The following is a 17,959-nucleotide window of genomic DNA, read 5'->3' as shown; positions in this document are numbered from 1 at the left end:
AAAATCAACAACTACTTAGAAATTACAAATTAATTAATAAAACATTTTCCAGTGGACCAAATTGTAAATCTAAACCATTCTCGAATTCCATTGAAAACACATACAAAATTTCATCAAAATCGGTCCAGTCGTTTAGAAGGAGTTCAGTCACATACACACGAACACAAGATATATATATATATATATATATATATATATATATATATATGTGTGTGTGTGTGTGTGTGTGTGTGTGTGTGTGTGTGTGTGTGTGTGTGTGTGTGTGTGTGTGTGTGTGTGTGTGTGTGTTGGTAGAGTTCATGGACAAACGTATTACTCCATAAGGCAAGAGCCTATTTGCATTATATATGCACAGTCTGGTTCATTTAGTTATTTAATAAATGAATTTCTCCAAATAAATCTGCACCCTAAAAAGGTTAGTTATTTCATAAGAAAATGGTCAGCTGCACTAGTCTTGGTGGAAGTCGAAATGGGAGGATATCTAAAAAGTTAATATTATCAGACAATAATGTATTTCTTCAATTATATTTTGCGTGGCTTGACACTTTTAACCCAAATGTAAGGCTTTTAAATCAATAATTAATCAAAGTCAGTTAAATATGTAATCCCTAAGAGTGGCAATTTTTAGTCCCTTTATTTTGTGTCTGAAAATAATAAATATTACTTATAGGAGTATATTAAACGATCGTTTATGAATGTCAAGCTAGGAACATTATCATCAGATGTGAGACAAAAATAACAGTTTTATATTTGTTGAGCTTGCAGTTCCTTCATATTTTGACCTCCACCAAAAGTAACGTTGCTATCTATTTTTTCCCTACGAAATATTTCTTAACAGGTTTTTAAAAAACAGCTTGTGTTATTAAGCAACGTAAAATGGTTTCCTGCTCCTAAACTATACGTAACAAATATTTTATATCATGAAATGTTTATTCCTTCTACTTTCCAAACAATGATTCAATAAAAATACTTGTGGCAACGAAAATGACAAATACCTAATACGTTTTAAACGATTTCGGCAAGGTTTAATTTTGTTCATTTCATTATGTATAAAAAAATCAGTTTTGCATTGAACAGTTTTTCTTAGCTCGCGTATGCTATATTAAAACCATTTGCTCATTTTCCAGTAGTCAAAGTTTATCTAAAGTGAATAAATAAACAAACAAAGATATTTATACAATTTTGGATTTTGTTAATTATTTGAAGCCAGTATTTTCTTTACCAGTCAGATTTTGTAAGAACCAGTGAGCTGTATAAATATTATATCAACGAGATGGTTTTTCTCAACAATAAGCTCACGGAAGGCATTTATCGAGTCCATTTCAGCCCAAACAGGTTATTGGATATTCAGTGCCGAGCCGGATGCCACCTGTCAGACACTGCCTCTTACGTGATATAGATTTGACACCAAATTCCTGATTGTTGTATTAACTTTCATGACATTCTACCCGATAAATGTCTGGCTTTATATCAATAGTAATCAGATCAGTTATTGCTCAATCTAATATTTAATGGGGTAAGTTAAATATCTATTATAAATACTACAGGGAGCGCGAACGGTGTAGTATAGACAGATCAGTTGCTGGCTGTATACTACAGCGTGTTACTTTTATTACTGTTGTAGGGGAGGGTTATGGTGCAAAAGAGGGGGTTTAGAAGAACGACGATGACTGCGCAGAGGGCAATACTGTTGGGTGTGGTTCAGTTGAAGTCCTTTGTCGTGAGATTAGGTCAGAGCGGTAGTTGAGAATATCCCATGGGGTACAGGAAAAGTAAGTTAATATGAGTATGGAAAAGTACGCTCATATATTTACTACATATTCGTACCAACGTCAAGACAAGGATATATACCATGATGTATAGGAAAGATCACACAAGGAGAAGCTTTTAAATTATGGAATGTAACAGGAATTTGAGAGAGAACACTTTTTGAGGGAGAAAGTACGTATGGAGATTGAGGCCTTATTAAAAGTGTTTGAGAAGACTTTAACCGAATTTTGAGGAATGAAGAAAACCAATGAAAGCTAGTAGGGTATGTGTAAATTTGAGCTTTCACCATAATAAATAAATAATTAAAGATCGTTTTAAGGAACGTTTTATGAGTGGAAATACATATCTTTATATATAGTTGTTTCGTTAATTGTATTCTACAATGTTCAGGAAACTGGATGAGATTACTAATTTTAATTTGTACGCCAGTATTCAAGGTGTTAAGGATAATTGGAAGTTGACGTAATCTCTTGACAGTGATAAACTTAGTCTATACACAATCATTTTTTTAAATATTTATGTATTTATTATTTGAGATATATTTATAGGTCTTGCATATAATAATTATCTAAGTCTAACTGTTAAATTTTATTTGTTTATCAAATTATGTGGTTTTAGATTCTCGACTCATATAGTAGCTTGCTTTTTAATAAATATCTTGGTAAGTGTTTAATATTTTATTGAAACTTTAAATAATCATTTACGTAATATTGTCTGACCATTGATCAAGTTAACCTCGCAGGCTCAAATTTTCATCTTCTGTCACTAATGCTAGCCTAAGGTGTTTTACACAGTACATTATTTTATAGTTAAATACCAGTCTACTAGATTATTCTGACAGTTTATTCATAATACATGTGTGTAGGCCTGTGTTATTTCGTTACTCATCTTTTAGAGTATAAAGGTTTTACTTATAATAACTGTTAAACATTATTTTAACAGGCTCAAAACTTTCAACTTACCGTGATGATATTGAATTATGTCACATACTTTAAAAAGTATTTTTTATTAAACTAACTATAATCTTAGGTCAAGAAGATTAACTTAGTATGAGAATACACTTTTACACATTTTTGTTTTATTATTTAAATAAATAACAAAGGCCTATGATTTTTATTATAATTTATAAATTTGTAGTTTAAGTTGAGTTTCAAGGCTGTCAACATAATTAATTATTTAAAATATATCTCTGTGCAAATGAAGAAACAGTTTTTTTTTACTTTTAAAATAATTTAGAGTTTGCCGCTTTGAGATTTCACTGTTACTTTTACAAAATTACTTTTGATCAAAAATCCCTTGATATGTCAGCTTGTTTAGTTAATTTTCTTTTCAGCACTTTACTGATAGTTTACTCGTATGCTGTTTTGGCTTTTAGGTATTGAAATTTGTCTCTTAAACTTCGTTTTCAAAATGTAACTTTCACTTGTTTTGACTTTCAGTAGGCATTTCACAACGTCTAAACATTTTGGGTTTCTCAATTTTAGTGCTATAAGGGCCTGCTACTTTTTGTTGTATTAAGAAAATTGTTCCAAATTTAAATACTTAAGCAAAACATAGGCCATTTTATATTGAGCAATCTTTACATGCTACAAGTACATGTAAGTGATGTTACAAGTGCGGATAATGTGCTTCAAGTGCATTATCTAGCATCTTACGCGCCTTGTGCTACAAGCTCTTGCAGGGTTAATTCCTTGACACATTTGGTTTTAATTTATATGTTTTTCTCTCATAGTATTGAGAAGATAAAGGGATTAATATAATGTTATGTAAATTTGTTTAAGTAAACTTTTGTACCTGTTTAAGAGAGACCATTGTGTCGAATAATTATACGGCAATTTATGGGAAACGTCAACTTATATTTTAAAATATTGTTTCTGCTCATATAATTAAGTACTAAAAATTAAATTACCATTTTCACGTAACCAAATAATTTCCTTCCTCTGTTTATCTCAGTTAGCAATTTGTTTGAGCTTTAAAGTTTTTTTAGGTATACCTTTTAAGAGCTTAAGTAAATAAAAACATTAAGTTAGTATTGATCAAATAAAAAAAGTTTTATCTAGCCTTTTCCTTCTGAACACCCATCAAATATCTAAATACCAATCTAACCCGTCCCGGAAGGGTTGGAGTTTACTGACCATTTTTGCTATATATCCCAATACTGGCTTTTTACCATTAAATTCTTTTAATTATAAAGGGTGTAAATTTTTCAAACGTTTAACTTTCTTTCACAATGGTCTTCATCCTTACAAATCCTTCAGTTCTTAAAAACAAAGAATTTTAAATCTTCAGTGATACTCTCCTGATAGTTCGAAGAGTTTTAACAACCAGTCTGGGTTCGATTTGGGTACCTAAGTGGCTCTATGGTTCCGGAGTGAAAATTTTCCAATGGTGTAGGCTTGATAAATACAAATGGTGAAGAAGTATACACGTATCTTCCTTCTCAACCTCAGTGAAACACCCTAATATTGAGCCTTTGACCACGGAGCGTATTATTTATTGGTGAAAAGTAATAAATCCATCATGATGGTTCTAAAGGTCAACACTTTGGACCTTGAAAAATGTTAGCCACATTACGAGGTTTCTGTTATGTAATGTTTCTACGTCAGGTTTCTGTTCCCATCACTTTAACTTGAAATTTTCTTCAAGATAAGAGTCAGTCGAGATGGATGCTAGGCGTTACGTGTTTTAAGCACTTCGCAAGCGGGCAGGTTATCTATAATGATGCTAGTTCTAGCTGATTTCTGACGACTTCTTCTGAACCATCGATACTAGTTTTTGTATATTCCAATCTCCTTTTCCTTTCCAATTACCTTACTCTTTTACAGATTTACAGATTCACTCTCCGAAATAATTGGGGAGGATGTGGCGTCTGCACTTTTATTTTGTTGGCCGGTGGTCGAATAGGTAGCCGTTCCGAGCCTTCTTCCTAATTTTTGATACAGCTGATCGTTTCATCTACCAATTATGGTTGGAAACCTCGTTTCTGTATTACTTCATAGTATTATCAGTAGTTTCTGTTATTAGTTCCGTATTCTTGTCCTTATAGGATAAGTTTCTCTCATGGCATCAAGACTCCGTAGCCAAACAGACTGTAAAAGTGGACATGGTAATGTAATGAAAGCGTTCAACGTTCCGGCACAGTATAGTGGTATATCACCGTACCAAGCCTCCTTAATAGGTCCACGTAATTCTGAAATTATTTAATTAAATAGTCCTCAGCGATGTTTCAAATTCAGTGAAGAATATTATTAAAGATTTCAATCCTTGGTTGTAAACTGATATCTCGATCAATCCTTTCACGCAATATCTCACTAAATGATGTTTGGCTACCAATTTGTTGTTCCTGGATGAACTCAAATTTCAATACCTTCCCTAAATAATATGTGCAAAGATTAAATTAATAAGAAAATTAGTGGCGGAGGAAGAGGTCAGCTAAATATCTTTATATATTTATTAACGTGTTTATTTACCTACTTATTTTGTATACTAGTGTAGTCTAGTATCACATCATCATTGTGATTTTTCAACAACTGTACCTGCCTCTTTTACATCTAGTCAATATCTAGTAATTACCATATCTTAATCCATATTTTTGAGTCAACCACCTACTTTGTTTGCCTGAGCTTCAAATCATTGTATAATGCCATCTGTTCACACATTGTATATATCTATTGTAAAATGGTGTAATCTGTTGGGAAATAAATAATAAAGCATGTAAATGAGAGGTTCCGACCTGTATGTCTGACGCATAGATAATTAGCGGAGCTCCAGTGATAAATGTTTACTTGTGATGTTTAGAGCGTATTGTGTATCAGAAGTGTAACACCAGAATCAGCAACGCCAGCTCACTAAGTCACTGATAATAAACGACGAGTCAACTCAAGGGGTGAAATTCTTGGCAATTCAGGACCTAAATTTTCGGCTTCTTTGGGATATCGGGATTATTGTTCTCAATGTTATATAAATATCATTGAGGTGTAGAACTGACCACCAAAAATGCAAGAGCAGTAAAGGATTTAGTAATCAATCCACATTCCACTTATAGTATATTAAAGAATTCAGAAACGTGGGTTCGAGAGCCCATCCTATCATTCTTCTTTGCTATGTTTATCGTCACTAATCCTCCTCTTCCTTTCATAAAGGACCCGACAGATCCTTCTTAATAGCGTATAATTGTTTATCTCTCTGTCTGTCTGCGTGGAAAATTATATAAAAATCTTAAATATTCGAAACTAGATACATAGATACCTCTTGCTTTAAGGAAGAACTCTATTCATTTTAGGGTAAAAGCTTAAAGAGCTGTAAAGTTACAAACTTTTAACTGACTATGTGTCATAACTGGCTTCGTTGAGGTTGAAAATAAAATTTAAAATTTATAGCTCATTTCATTCTCGAGATGTCCTGCAGAAAGATAGATAGAAAAAAAATAATAAAAAGGAAGTGACACGAAGATGACACATCATAGAGCTATGCTTGTAGAAATTAGGCTTCATGTTAAATTAAAAATCTACATATGAGACCTTTCCTGACATGTCTTGCCACATGATAATTTTAGTTTATTATCCATTCAATATTGTTTCTTATCAGGGTTTAAATAATAAGATTTTAGACTTATAGTTGCTATAAAATGATTTTGTATGTGTTAAAGTAGTTAGGCTACATATATTAATGCTCGTATATCAGTGTGTGGATGTCTTGAGGCTGTATTGATTTTGTTCACAAATTTATATATTCTGCTATAATCTGGTTATGGTTACCGATAAAACCCCAATGTAAAAAGATTCGGTAACACTCAGCCAAACCCTGTGAAGTGACGACTACCATTATTTAACTCATTGTTCCTGATACGTAAATGGATCTTCTTGCACAATTTCCAGTCTATAGGTCAGGTCTTTCTCCAGATATAGTGTGGACAGACAGAGAGATAGACATTCAGACAGAAATTAAATTTTTCCAGCCTCGCAAATGTTAGCTTCGTTGAAGATCAGCTAATAACATAATAATTTTGATATAGTGTAGAAAAAATAATAAATATTTTGTTTCATCATTAGGAACGTGGACGTTTATATGGATGTTTCTAAGTGTACGGTCCACAAGGTTTTGAACGAAAGACCTTGTTTATTTATAGGTTAAAAACCTCAACTATTGTTTGATTTGAAGCCAGAACAAATTACAGAGGCATTACTGCTGTTTTTACTTTGTATGAAAATAGAGCGGATCAAAATTTTATATACCGAATTGTTTTTAGGCTACTTTGTTTTAATTTTTGAGGCTACCTTTCATTTTTCTGGAAATATGCTTCATCATAATGTTCGTATATTGAACACATAAAAAAACAGCAACGATTCAGAGTTGTAATTGAATCAGTTGTCACAAAAGTCCTGATCTAAATACAGGCAGACATCAAAATTCGCTTGGAGAGTCTACAGAGCGATTCATGGAGCTCATTTTGAGGTCAGATAAACTGGGTAAACTGTTTCAAGCTAAGAGGCTTGGGTTGTGAGTTTTCAATAACCGAGGATTTCCCATAACCACAGTTTTCTACAGGGTAAAGATACAAAAGGCCAAGAGCTTTGAGAAAACGGGCACTATCTAAGTTTCCGATATGTGAGATCCATAAACTGGTAGTTTTAGAGAGTCTAAGAATCTCGTAAGTAGTAGTAGTTTCCATAGAGACAACCACATATAAATGGTTTCCAGAGGTCAGGAGCAAAAATACGGAATATCTTTATACTGAAGTTTCCAGATATCTGAAAGTCTTCCGCAACCAGGGACTACCTTATTTTATTATTAGCCTGAAAGGGAGTTACTATACTGAAAGCTACGAGTAGACGAAAACTTCCAAACCAGCTGAAAAACCGGTCGTCGCCTTTGGTAAAAAGTTATAAGGCGAAGCCTGTGAGAGGTCTTGTGGAGCCAGATGTACATATCCTTTTACAGATATTCTTCTTTAACAGAAGTGCAGATCGTGAGAATGCAGGAATAATTATGATATCAGTGTACATTCAGAAACCAAATAATTCAGGAATTTTCAAAACGCTAGGTCCTATGAAGAACAATGGAATTCTAATTTAGTTTTGTTGTCAGTGTTGTAAAGTTAAGACTCTCCATAAGATCGTTAAAAAAATTACACAATATTAAAAATAATTAAATATATACATTTTTTTTAATTTTCGTAAGTGGTTTGAATTCTAGACGATTCCTGCTGCCTACTTAGTTTTAAAATCTAATCATATTTTTAACAACGAATTTCTATTGTTGTCAATTATTAAATTCAACGATTAAAGATATTTTTCAACAAGAACTACATTGGATGAAAAATAAAATATCAAGTACTAAACTACGTGTACGCTTTTCAATAAATGGTATAAAAAAATAATAATCATTTTGGATAACAGTACTTTTTAGTTAGTAAATATTTAATAATGAAATGGAATAACCTCAAGATCAGTGACTATGTATTCTAATTTTTAAATCCATATTGAACACAACTGAAAAATCAAATACTATGTAAATGATGACTCTAACAAAGAAAATGTAGGACAAATATCATACCTGCTGTGCTAAATACTTAAAGTTTTCTTGGAATGGAATATTTACTTCCACTTACTTGTACAATTAAAACCGTATTATGTATGATAGTATAATCTTTTTCCTAGTAAATAAATATTTGGTTTTAAAACTAACGAGTGTTTATAAATACGTTCATGATTCATAAATCTAAAATTGCAATTATTATAAATCACTAAACCATTCAACATTTATTTTACCAATCATCGATTTCACTCTATATGGCTAATCTAAATCTAAAACCATCTACTTTCATCAGGCCACACAGATATTTTGATTTAATATCTGTTTTTATTTTTAGATTTTTATTTGCTTAGTAATGTTTGGACATGATCCGGAAATGGTAGATAAAGTTCAGGCATAACTTTTGTAGACATAACTTCCTTACAGCTACAATTTTCTGATAAATTCTATAGAAACTAATGCAAAGCTCAATGTTTGAAGATAAAATACTGGTAACATTTAAAATCGGCCACGTAGAATCGAAGGGTGTACGTAAACTAATATTGTATTCTTTCATGTCACTTTGTGGTCTGCTTATGATTAAATTTAAATGTGACCTTTATTAAAATTGTAAATGTGTAAATGTTTTAATTGTGGCGAATGGTAAGGTGTACTTAACATTGTGTAGCTGTAATCAAGTTCAGTGGCTGCAAAGGTAATCTGATAACAATCTGAAAGCACTAGATTAGGTGGATTCTAATGCTGAGAAATCAAATTTCGATTATGAAAAGTATTACCTATAAGCTACATATACAAAATCAGAACTATAGTATAGTTTTAGTTTGACTTATAAACTAGATATTGGCGATAGTTTCCTTAACATAATATCTGGTTTCATTCCCCGATGTTAGTAAAACTGAGCATGCAAACTTGAGCAATAAGGCAATCAAGCAGGACGTGTTTCAATATCTACTGATAGTGCAGTTACTGTGCTTTGATGGATGGAATGGTAACGGTCGAATGTGATTCGGATTTGTGACAGAGCGCGTAATATGACGTGTTAAAAAAAATACGACATACATTTTTATAAGTAACAAAGTTCCTAAGCTGCTGTCTTTATTGCAATGTTTAATAAACATACTATTTTATAAGTATTGTGCAATTACATGTAATTATCTCCATATAATTTACTTAGGAAGTTTAAATTCTAATGGCAGTATATAATGAATGTTATTATAACTAATATAACTCTTAACCAACTAATATTAAAAAGTATATTAGAATTTATGCATTATAGTTGGTACTGTTTATAAAAACGAAGTTATTAATAATAAAATATAGAAATTAAATATGATTTTACTTTATTTTATCTTTAACCTAGGATTAAGAAAATGTAGACTTTAACCTTTGTTCATACAAAGTTATCCTAAAATATTTGCTTATGTTATAACTTATTTTAGATGGTTTACGATTGTACTACCATTTATTATAAATGTTGGGTAAATATTATATTCTAAGGAATGTTGTAATTGGATTTATATCCGTTGTTTGTCTCAATTATCACTATGACTTTTTAACGTGCCTATATGACTCTAAAACTACAATATTCTTGTATTGCTGGTTTAAACAACGGTATCTACCAAATTTAAATTCGGGTTTAATTAATGCACAGGATTTTCGATGAGATGATATGTTCCAAATTCTACAGTAAAACGAGTCGAAGAAAGCTGCTTCCTCGAGACAAAACTGGTAAGCAATATGACTGCGACTAAACGCCACACCATGCAGCAATTTGTAATACAAGCCATTTTATATGGCCGTAGAATCATGCAGCTCAACCCAGGATCACAGTTGAGCGTTATCGCTCCTTTAGTAGAGCTTTCAAAAAGCAAGTGAAGTTTTCCTATTATTTTATCAACTGAATGCGCTTGGTTTTCAGCACTTTTATTTTCATTAAAGCTCCAAACATTTTGAATTTATCAGAGATAAAACAAAACACAAAAATGCATGCAAAAATACATTTAATTTTCTATAAATATAACAAATATTCAATATTTTGTATTTTGTAAGATTAAAGACTTTATATAACAATAGTTTCTCATATTCATTGTTAAATATTTATTGTTTGGATATTTAAAATAGTGAAAACATTAAGTGCAACATCTAACACACCTGAGTGAGAGAAGAATAATTTAATAATTTACTTTAAATAACACACTTCAAAAATACTCAAGACACGATATAATTTTAGCAGACAACCTGTGTGAGGTTATACCCTCAAACAATCCATGCAGAATTGAAAGCTCTTCCAAAGGAGTGCAAGTGCTTTAGAGAGAAGAAGAAAGCGTGTCAATAAATCAGCCCCTGCAAACGCTTGAATGACAAGGGTTACACCTGTAGTGTCGCAGGCGCGTAGTGGGGTGCGCCATATCTCATTCTCAACAGTGCGCTAGGCGGCGCTCAACCCCGCAGACGGCTGAAACAGGCATTTTACCATGAATCTCACAGGAAACTATAACAGGGCTCTATTAAAAAGACATCGTAACTAAGTGGTTGCATTTATTTCGAAACTTTTCACTGAATGTTACTCAAATGAATAGAAAGCAATCGCAATAGTTCTGTTTGACTCTGAACCAAGTTGAAATTTAACCATTGACCCAGTAATAGTTGCAGTTCTATGAGCTAAACATAATCGCTTGAATGCAAGCGATGGGTTGGCGTTGATCAGTGTAGAGTATTCATTTCAATGGTCATTGGCTCCTTTGTACATTCTGTAGTGGACATGCTTTATCGTCATGTCGCAGTCGAACTAATTTTACTTTTTTAAGTTCTACTGTCCTAATTGGGTTTTATATACTATTTTTTTTTATATTCAAAGAAGGATGGTATAGATAAGCAAGTTATGAAATGGTGTACAATGGCATGCATCATGTTTACATATATCAGTGTAGAGTATTCATTTCAATCGCCATACCTTACTTTCCATCTTCAATTGTGCTTATTAAGAAGAAGAAAATGCCGTACTGTGAAACGAGAATAATATAGAATGATTCCGATAATTTCTTCTCAGGTTTTGAGATATTTAAGTTTGGAGAAATTCTGAAATCTTGATGTTGGCAGAAAAATTACATCTAGATCAAAAGCATACTTGAGCAATATTCCTCTAATGTTTTAAAATACAATAAAACTTCTTTTGCATATTCGTAATAACGAGATTACAAAACATAAAAATATGATATTTCGCACTTAATTTCTCCAAATAAAATCAATAACTTTTCAAGTGTCTATAGAGGAAAATAGTCAATCAACAAACATAGGCATTTTTAAGTTCAAAATTAGTCAAAATAACAATAATTTTTCATGCTTTTTCTTTAAAGGAAAGTGTAAGTAATATAACTCATCGAATTTAAGTTTCAAGTAATACTATTTTTATTGCCTTAGCATTTCATTTATGTTTACATAACTTGGTAATCATGTATTGGCTCTGGCGATAACAATAAATAACTAACCTTATATTCAAAGTATAACAAAGATAAGCAAGTTATGGAATTGTGTACAACGCCACGCACCATGTTTACTTTTATCAGTGTAGAGTATTTGTTTAAATCGTAATTCGTTACTTTCCATATCCAGTTATGCTTATTAAGAAAAAGACAATAACGTATTGTGAAACGAGAATAAGATAGATTAATTCCGATAATGTCTTCAATGTTGGCAGAGAAATTACGTCCAGATCAAAAGTATACTTGAGCAATATTCCTCTAATGTTTTAAAATACAATAACACTCCTTTGCATATCCATAATAACAAGATATTACAAAAACCTAAAAATATGCTATTTCGCAATTAATTTCTCCAAATAAAATCAATAACTTTTCAAGTGCCTATAGAGGAAAATAGTCAATCAACAAACATAGGCATTTTTAAGTTCAAAATTAGTCAAAATAACAATAATTTTTCATGCTTTTTCTTTAAAGGAAAGTGTAATATAACTTATCGAATTTAAGTTTCAAGTAATACTATTTTTATTGCCTTAGAATTTCATTTATGTTTACATAACTTGGTAATCATGTATTGGCTCTGAATATAACAATAAATAACTAACCTTATAAGTTAGGTTGAATATCATACCAAGAACCATTCGGCTCAAACAGTGGAAACCTGATTGATTGCTCCCACGATAAAAAGTCATCGTTGGATAAATATACATATTAAGAATCACAGACATATTATCCCCCAACTTTTTCAACACATTCCATGTTGTGATTATGGTTAACACTATTTTCTTCAATGGAGAAATCGTGCAGTTTTTTGGAAACTAATAAGTAGTGCTTGGAGTCCATAGCTTTATCATGAAAGCAGCCTTCAGTTTCCCCATACATTCGTTGGCAATATATTTGTCCGATCCTTTCTTATTTGCGTTTTACTTCCTTAGTTTCAACATTACGTATCTTAACAAGGCTTTTCCAGCGATGTTAAGCCGTCGTACCTTCCTTGACGAAGTTATTGCAGAATATTTCAAAAAGAGTCACCAGTAATAACACCGTTTCTGCAGATTGTACGTATAAGTCGGACTAATTTGGTGTTAAACCATCTAACGAAGTTATGTGAACTTCTTAAGTGGGGTATAAGGGCCAACTGATTATGAAGGTCTGTTGGCTTCAAACAATCAGCAAAAAGTTCAGCGTTCTTCAAGAATTGAAGCTATTTGCATGTATGATTTTTTTAACTTGTACTGCTAATTTATGTTTATTCAATTCACGATATGGAAAATAACCAGAATCAATTAACCTAACAAAGCAACTTGATATTTGTTCTGTCGAACTGTTTAGCCTTTTGACATTCAAACATCAATTACACAAGGTGTTTTAAGTAGCAAATGTACATAAAGTAGGTGTGAAATTGAACCGAGCAGCTTGTATATTCTGCTTAATTGGCTATAATTGATGTAAGCAAATAAACGTTGACTTGGTATTTGGAAAATTAGTGTATTTGTTGTACTTTGGGTTCAACAGTTTTAAAGTGATTAAGTTTAAAATGAGGTTTTTTAAAATATATATACTGAAACATCAATAAAAGGAAGACAGCACTTACCTAGTTTTAAATATTTATCTATTTATTTGAAAATGATTAGAACCTAGTGGTGTAATAATGTAATATTGCTTTCCGAACTAACAAAAGTTTCTCACAACGACCAAAATGGTAAGTTTAAATATAAGATATCTTGTCAAAAGAGGAACCTAATTCATACTTATACCAAACACGTCTTTCTAACTGTATCGTTATCCTTTGAACATTGAATTTCGAATGTTAATAATGGAATTCTACGCTCTAAATGTAAATGAATACAAGGGCAACAATGGCACATGATGGATAGGGTGGAAGTTGATAACGGTGGAGGTGGAAGTTAACGGCAGGATGTAGCGGATGTCGCCGCAGGATGAGAAGGAAATGCTTCGTCGAAGCTGGCATGAAATGTAGTTTGATAACATACAAAGCACCTATAGTGGACGGTTTAGACATTGACTGTTTGTCTGTATTTGTTAAAACTTCTTAGTTCCCTACGGCAAAGGTTATATTTCTAACTAAACTGTGAGCCACTACATACGTGGAAATAGGCAGGGAATTACTGAAAAGGTACTAAAAATTTACAACATTTTAATGAATGTCAACTTTAAGACAAGACAACTTTAAGTTAATAGGTCAATAAGAATTTAGTTTGAGGATTAAAATATATATGTTCTCAGGAAAAAAACAAAACTGTTCTTGAATGCCTTGCAAGTTTATGGTGTCATAGTTAACTTTAAATAGAGAATTAAATACTACAACTATTACTTACACAGAACTAAACACTACGTACTACTGACATATTGGAGAACATGGAGGATGAACTCGCGACGGGGAGAGGACGGGAACTAACAGTACGTATTGTAAAAATGCCTTTTGATAGAACTGCTGATATGACGGGTTAACACACTTTCACTAACAACCAATGCACAATCAAACCAACAATCAAGTAATAAATTACTGCAGGGGCCAAGTATTGGGTCTGTTTGCCAAGATAGCGGATTACAATGATACAGATTTGTCTAAAAAAAGAATTAAACATATTGTTATTATTATTGTAAAAATTCATTGAAATGTTATTTTTAATCTATTTCCGTTAATATTTATTTAATTTATTGTAATGTTTCTGTTATGTCCTCTCTGTTGTTGTTGTTGTTATTGTTCTTGTTATGCATAGATCTATTTATTGTAACTATATTGTTGATGATATGTCAGTCTTTTTCTGGTTGCGGTAATTATCTTTAACTATCTTTACTACCCACTATTGTAATTGTTATTTTAAACCCTTCCAGTGCCATAGACTTTTAATAGAGACAGTAAATAAAATAATAACTAAATAAAAAAAAACTGTATTAGATTGTATACATTTTTACAGTGTGTATTGGACTCTGCTGACAAGTTGTATAACTTAGCAGAACCAGTAACGTATAAATTATGTATAAATAAATAGATAAACATAATACTAAACAGGTAACTCATTACTGTGAACATGACATTCGAACTCAATTATTTAGATTTATTGTTAAAATTAAAATTTCAATTACTGTCTTCTATAAACTAACTTAAAACTTCTCTCATAATTATTATACACATACAGTAGTAATTTTAGTAGCTTTTGATTCATCGCAATATATTTTTATGTATAATAATAATGTGTTATATGGTATAATAAAGTCGTGCTAAATTCGATTTACTACAAATCTTAATTGAAAGTGACTACACTTGATTAACGCGTTATTTTAAATTCCAATACAAAACTTTCCTTCAGTTATAGGAGTGAAGTGGATGCGGGGCTCAGTAGCAAATATTCAACCATGATGACAGGACAACAGGCAGGACCAGGACATCCAATGCCGGATACATAAACTAAAGCTGTAAGCACCGGAGGTCTCTTATCTGCGCTCAAGCATCCAGTCAAGCAGGAAGTTTCCTGCTATTTGCACTGAAGCTGTTCAGGGGATTATGACAGGGATTTTAATGTTCCTTTGCTACGTTATATTTCCAGGAGTAGCGTTTTATTAGTACTATATTAGTATTTGTACACTTTTTAATGAAGACTCATCATATTACAATATTCTTCTGCAGCTATAACGCCAATATGTTAACGGAGTTTTAGTGAACTACCTATTACATTTTGATATGAAAAGTAGTGTTAATTAATATTTATTATTGCTTATGAGCATTATTTTTAATATTTATTGGAAAAAAGGTTTATTGTACTATCACTAGTATAAATGAATACAAAATTTTGCAATATAACTTTTATTTTGTGCAAGGCCTTTCGGAATAATAAATTTCATCATCATTTGTGAAGTGCCTGATGATGGAATCTTTGATTCCGAAAGGCATTGCACAAAATAAAAGTTATATTGCAAAATGTTGTATTCATTTATACTAGTGATAGTATTATAATAATATGTTTATAATAGCCTATCTTCTAACGTACTTAGCTGAAGTTATGTATCTGTAAATATTTGTTCCCTACTCATTTGAATATTTAAAATAAACTTGGATATTTTGTTATTTGCAGGGGTAAAAATACTCTTTGGTTCAATATTACATAGTAGTGATTTGCCAAATAAAATGCGTTAATAAATACTAAATTTAGATTTAAACAGAAAGGTAACCTCTTTTTGGATTGTTTAACCACAATTTAACTTAGCACTGTCCTTAAGACCACCTCAAATCTTGTAATACTTATACTAGTAAGAAACATTAGTTTCTTATGAAAATTATTGTAATTAAAACATATGCTTTAATTTGGGATAGTAGTAAAGTACGTTGTTCGCATCAGTTTCATAAACGAGGGTTAACAATTTGCACCATTGTCTTGCAATGAAATCATTGCACCATTTAAAACTATAAACAATCTACAACGCTTTGGGTTATATTTATTTTGGTAAGGGGAGTCTTAATTTGATGGCTAAGGTATGTATATATGTATATATATATATACATACCTTAGCCATCAATAAGAATTTTATATTTTATATATATATATATATATATATATATGTAATTAAGAATTTAATACAATCTATACCTGTTAATTATTTACGTATTAAATCCCAATCTTTAACAAACATATAACTTTAGATTAGGATGAAATTGATGCATGTATTGATATAGTGTGTCTTAGAGTTCCTGTTGTAACACAGAGCTCAGCAAAATCAATACAATCAGCATAGTTGAGGCAAGCCGCGCCTCTATGCAATCTGATGCAGTTTCAATAGGTTCGGTATTGGCTCATGTAAAGGTAGGCTGTTTGATCTATGCCGCTGGTCGCTGGCCTGCCACATACAGTAGCGCCGGCTTGATTACATACTGGATTACCTCACTTAGAACAATGGAAACCGACTCTTTTGTTTGTTTTGGAACAATAGAGAATAAATTCATTCAGAAAAACACGAAACTAGATTAATATCGATAATTTGTATGCATCGTAGCTTTGTTGGATTGATATATTTGTTACTCGACAATTTTGCTTGACATTTTTTCAAGCATTAATGTTGAATGAAGGATTCTTAAAACAAATGAAGTATTTGAAATTTAACTGTCACAAATGTTATATCTCACGTTTCAGGACTCTCAGTCCCACGTGAGTACCTGGGGTCAGGATATTCAGAACTCCAGTAGAATATAGATTGCTGGAACTGAGAGTGTAAAGAATCACAAAACATATTTTGAAACAAATATAATCTTTATCGTGTCTTATACAAAATTCTTCTCACTTGTATTGTAATACTGTACTATATAAGGCTCCAAATAGTTGAACTTACAAAATATATAAAAATATGCGATGACGTAACTTTTCGCAATAATAATATTTTTATAGTACGAGTAAACACAACTAGTACCTTAAAATTAAGTTCATAGTTTATTTTTTACGGAGACCGCTAATTTTAATAAGTAAATTACTGTTCTCGTTATATAACGTTTTACGCTATTAACTTAAATGATTAATGTTAAAAACTTACAGTGTATATTATTATAGATAACACTGTGTTTAAAACTCTATTTTTTCATAAACGACGCATATTTTAAATGGAAGGAACCTTTAAAGTTTTAAAACAATATTACATTATGCTAGTATTTAAAGAATTGTAATACAATCAATGATTATGAAGGCTATAAAAATAAATATTGAATTTTGAATTTGATATTTAAAGATTATCACTGATCACGAAACTTGTCGATCTTCCATGTATGCTGTAAGGAATGCTTTATTATCTTGTTGATTATTAAATTGAACTATTTGACAACGATTGTTTAGTTTATCATTTTAAAGACCAATTAGTATAGAAACTTGAGTTATAGGTGCCTTACTTCTGAGAGACGATAATACTGCATTGTTAATTTGTAAAAAATGAGATGACTTAATAATGGTGATGCGATGAAACAAAAACCGAGAAGGATTAAAAGAATTTATTTTATCACAATCCAAAGAGATTCTCGTGTTTAAAAATCTTAGCAATCATGGTAATTTTACTATGTCAGAGAATGCGCTGCGATCATGTACTGGTTCTGAGCTACAAAAATAGCATACGGGACCTAGGTTTTGTTATATAAATAATTTAAGCAAATAATAAATTATTCATAAATAATAATT

General features: G+C 31.4%; 1 protein-coding gene across 1 annotated transcript in view; it reads right to left on the bottom strand.

Annotated features, from left to right (window-relative positions):
* Window positions 1-10,765, bottom strand: part of LOC124358257 (serine/arginine repetitive matrix protein 1-like) — a 32,554-nt gene extending 21,789 nt beyond the window's left edge. Inside the window, exon 1 of the mRNA XM_046810550.1 lies at window positions 10,678-10,765. Coding sequence (XP_046666506.1) covers window positions 10,678-10,712 — 35 coding nt within the window. The 5' untranslated portion in view covers window positions 10,713-10,765. The remainder of the gene's footprint in view (window positions 1-10,677) is intronic.
* Window positions 10,766-17,959: the final 7,194 nt, after the last annotated feature.

Source organism: Homalodisca vitripennis, chromosome 3 (genome assembly GCF_021130785.1).
Source record: "Homalodisca vitripennis isolate AUS2020 chromosome 3, UT_GWSS_2.1, whole genome shotgun sequence".
NCBI classification, from domain to species: Eukaryota; Metazoa; Arthropoda; class Insecta; order Hemiptera; family Cicadellidae; genus Homalodisca; species Homalodisca vitripennis.
The sequence above is the reverse complement of the archived record's forward strand: the minus strand, read 5'-3'. Positions and strand labels throughout refer to the sequence as shown.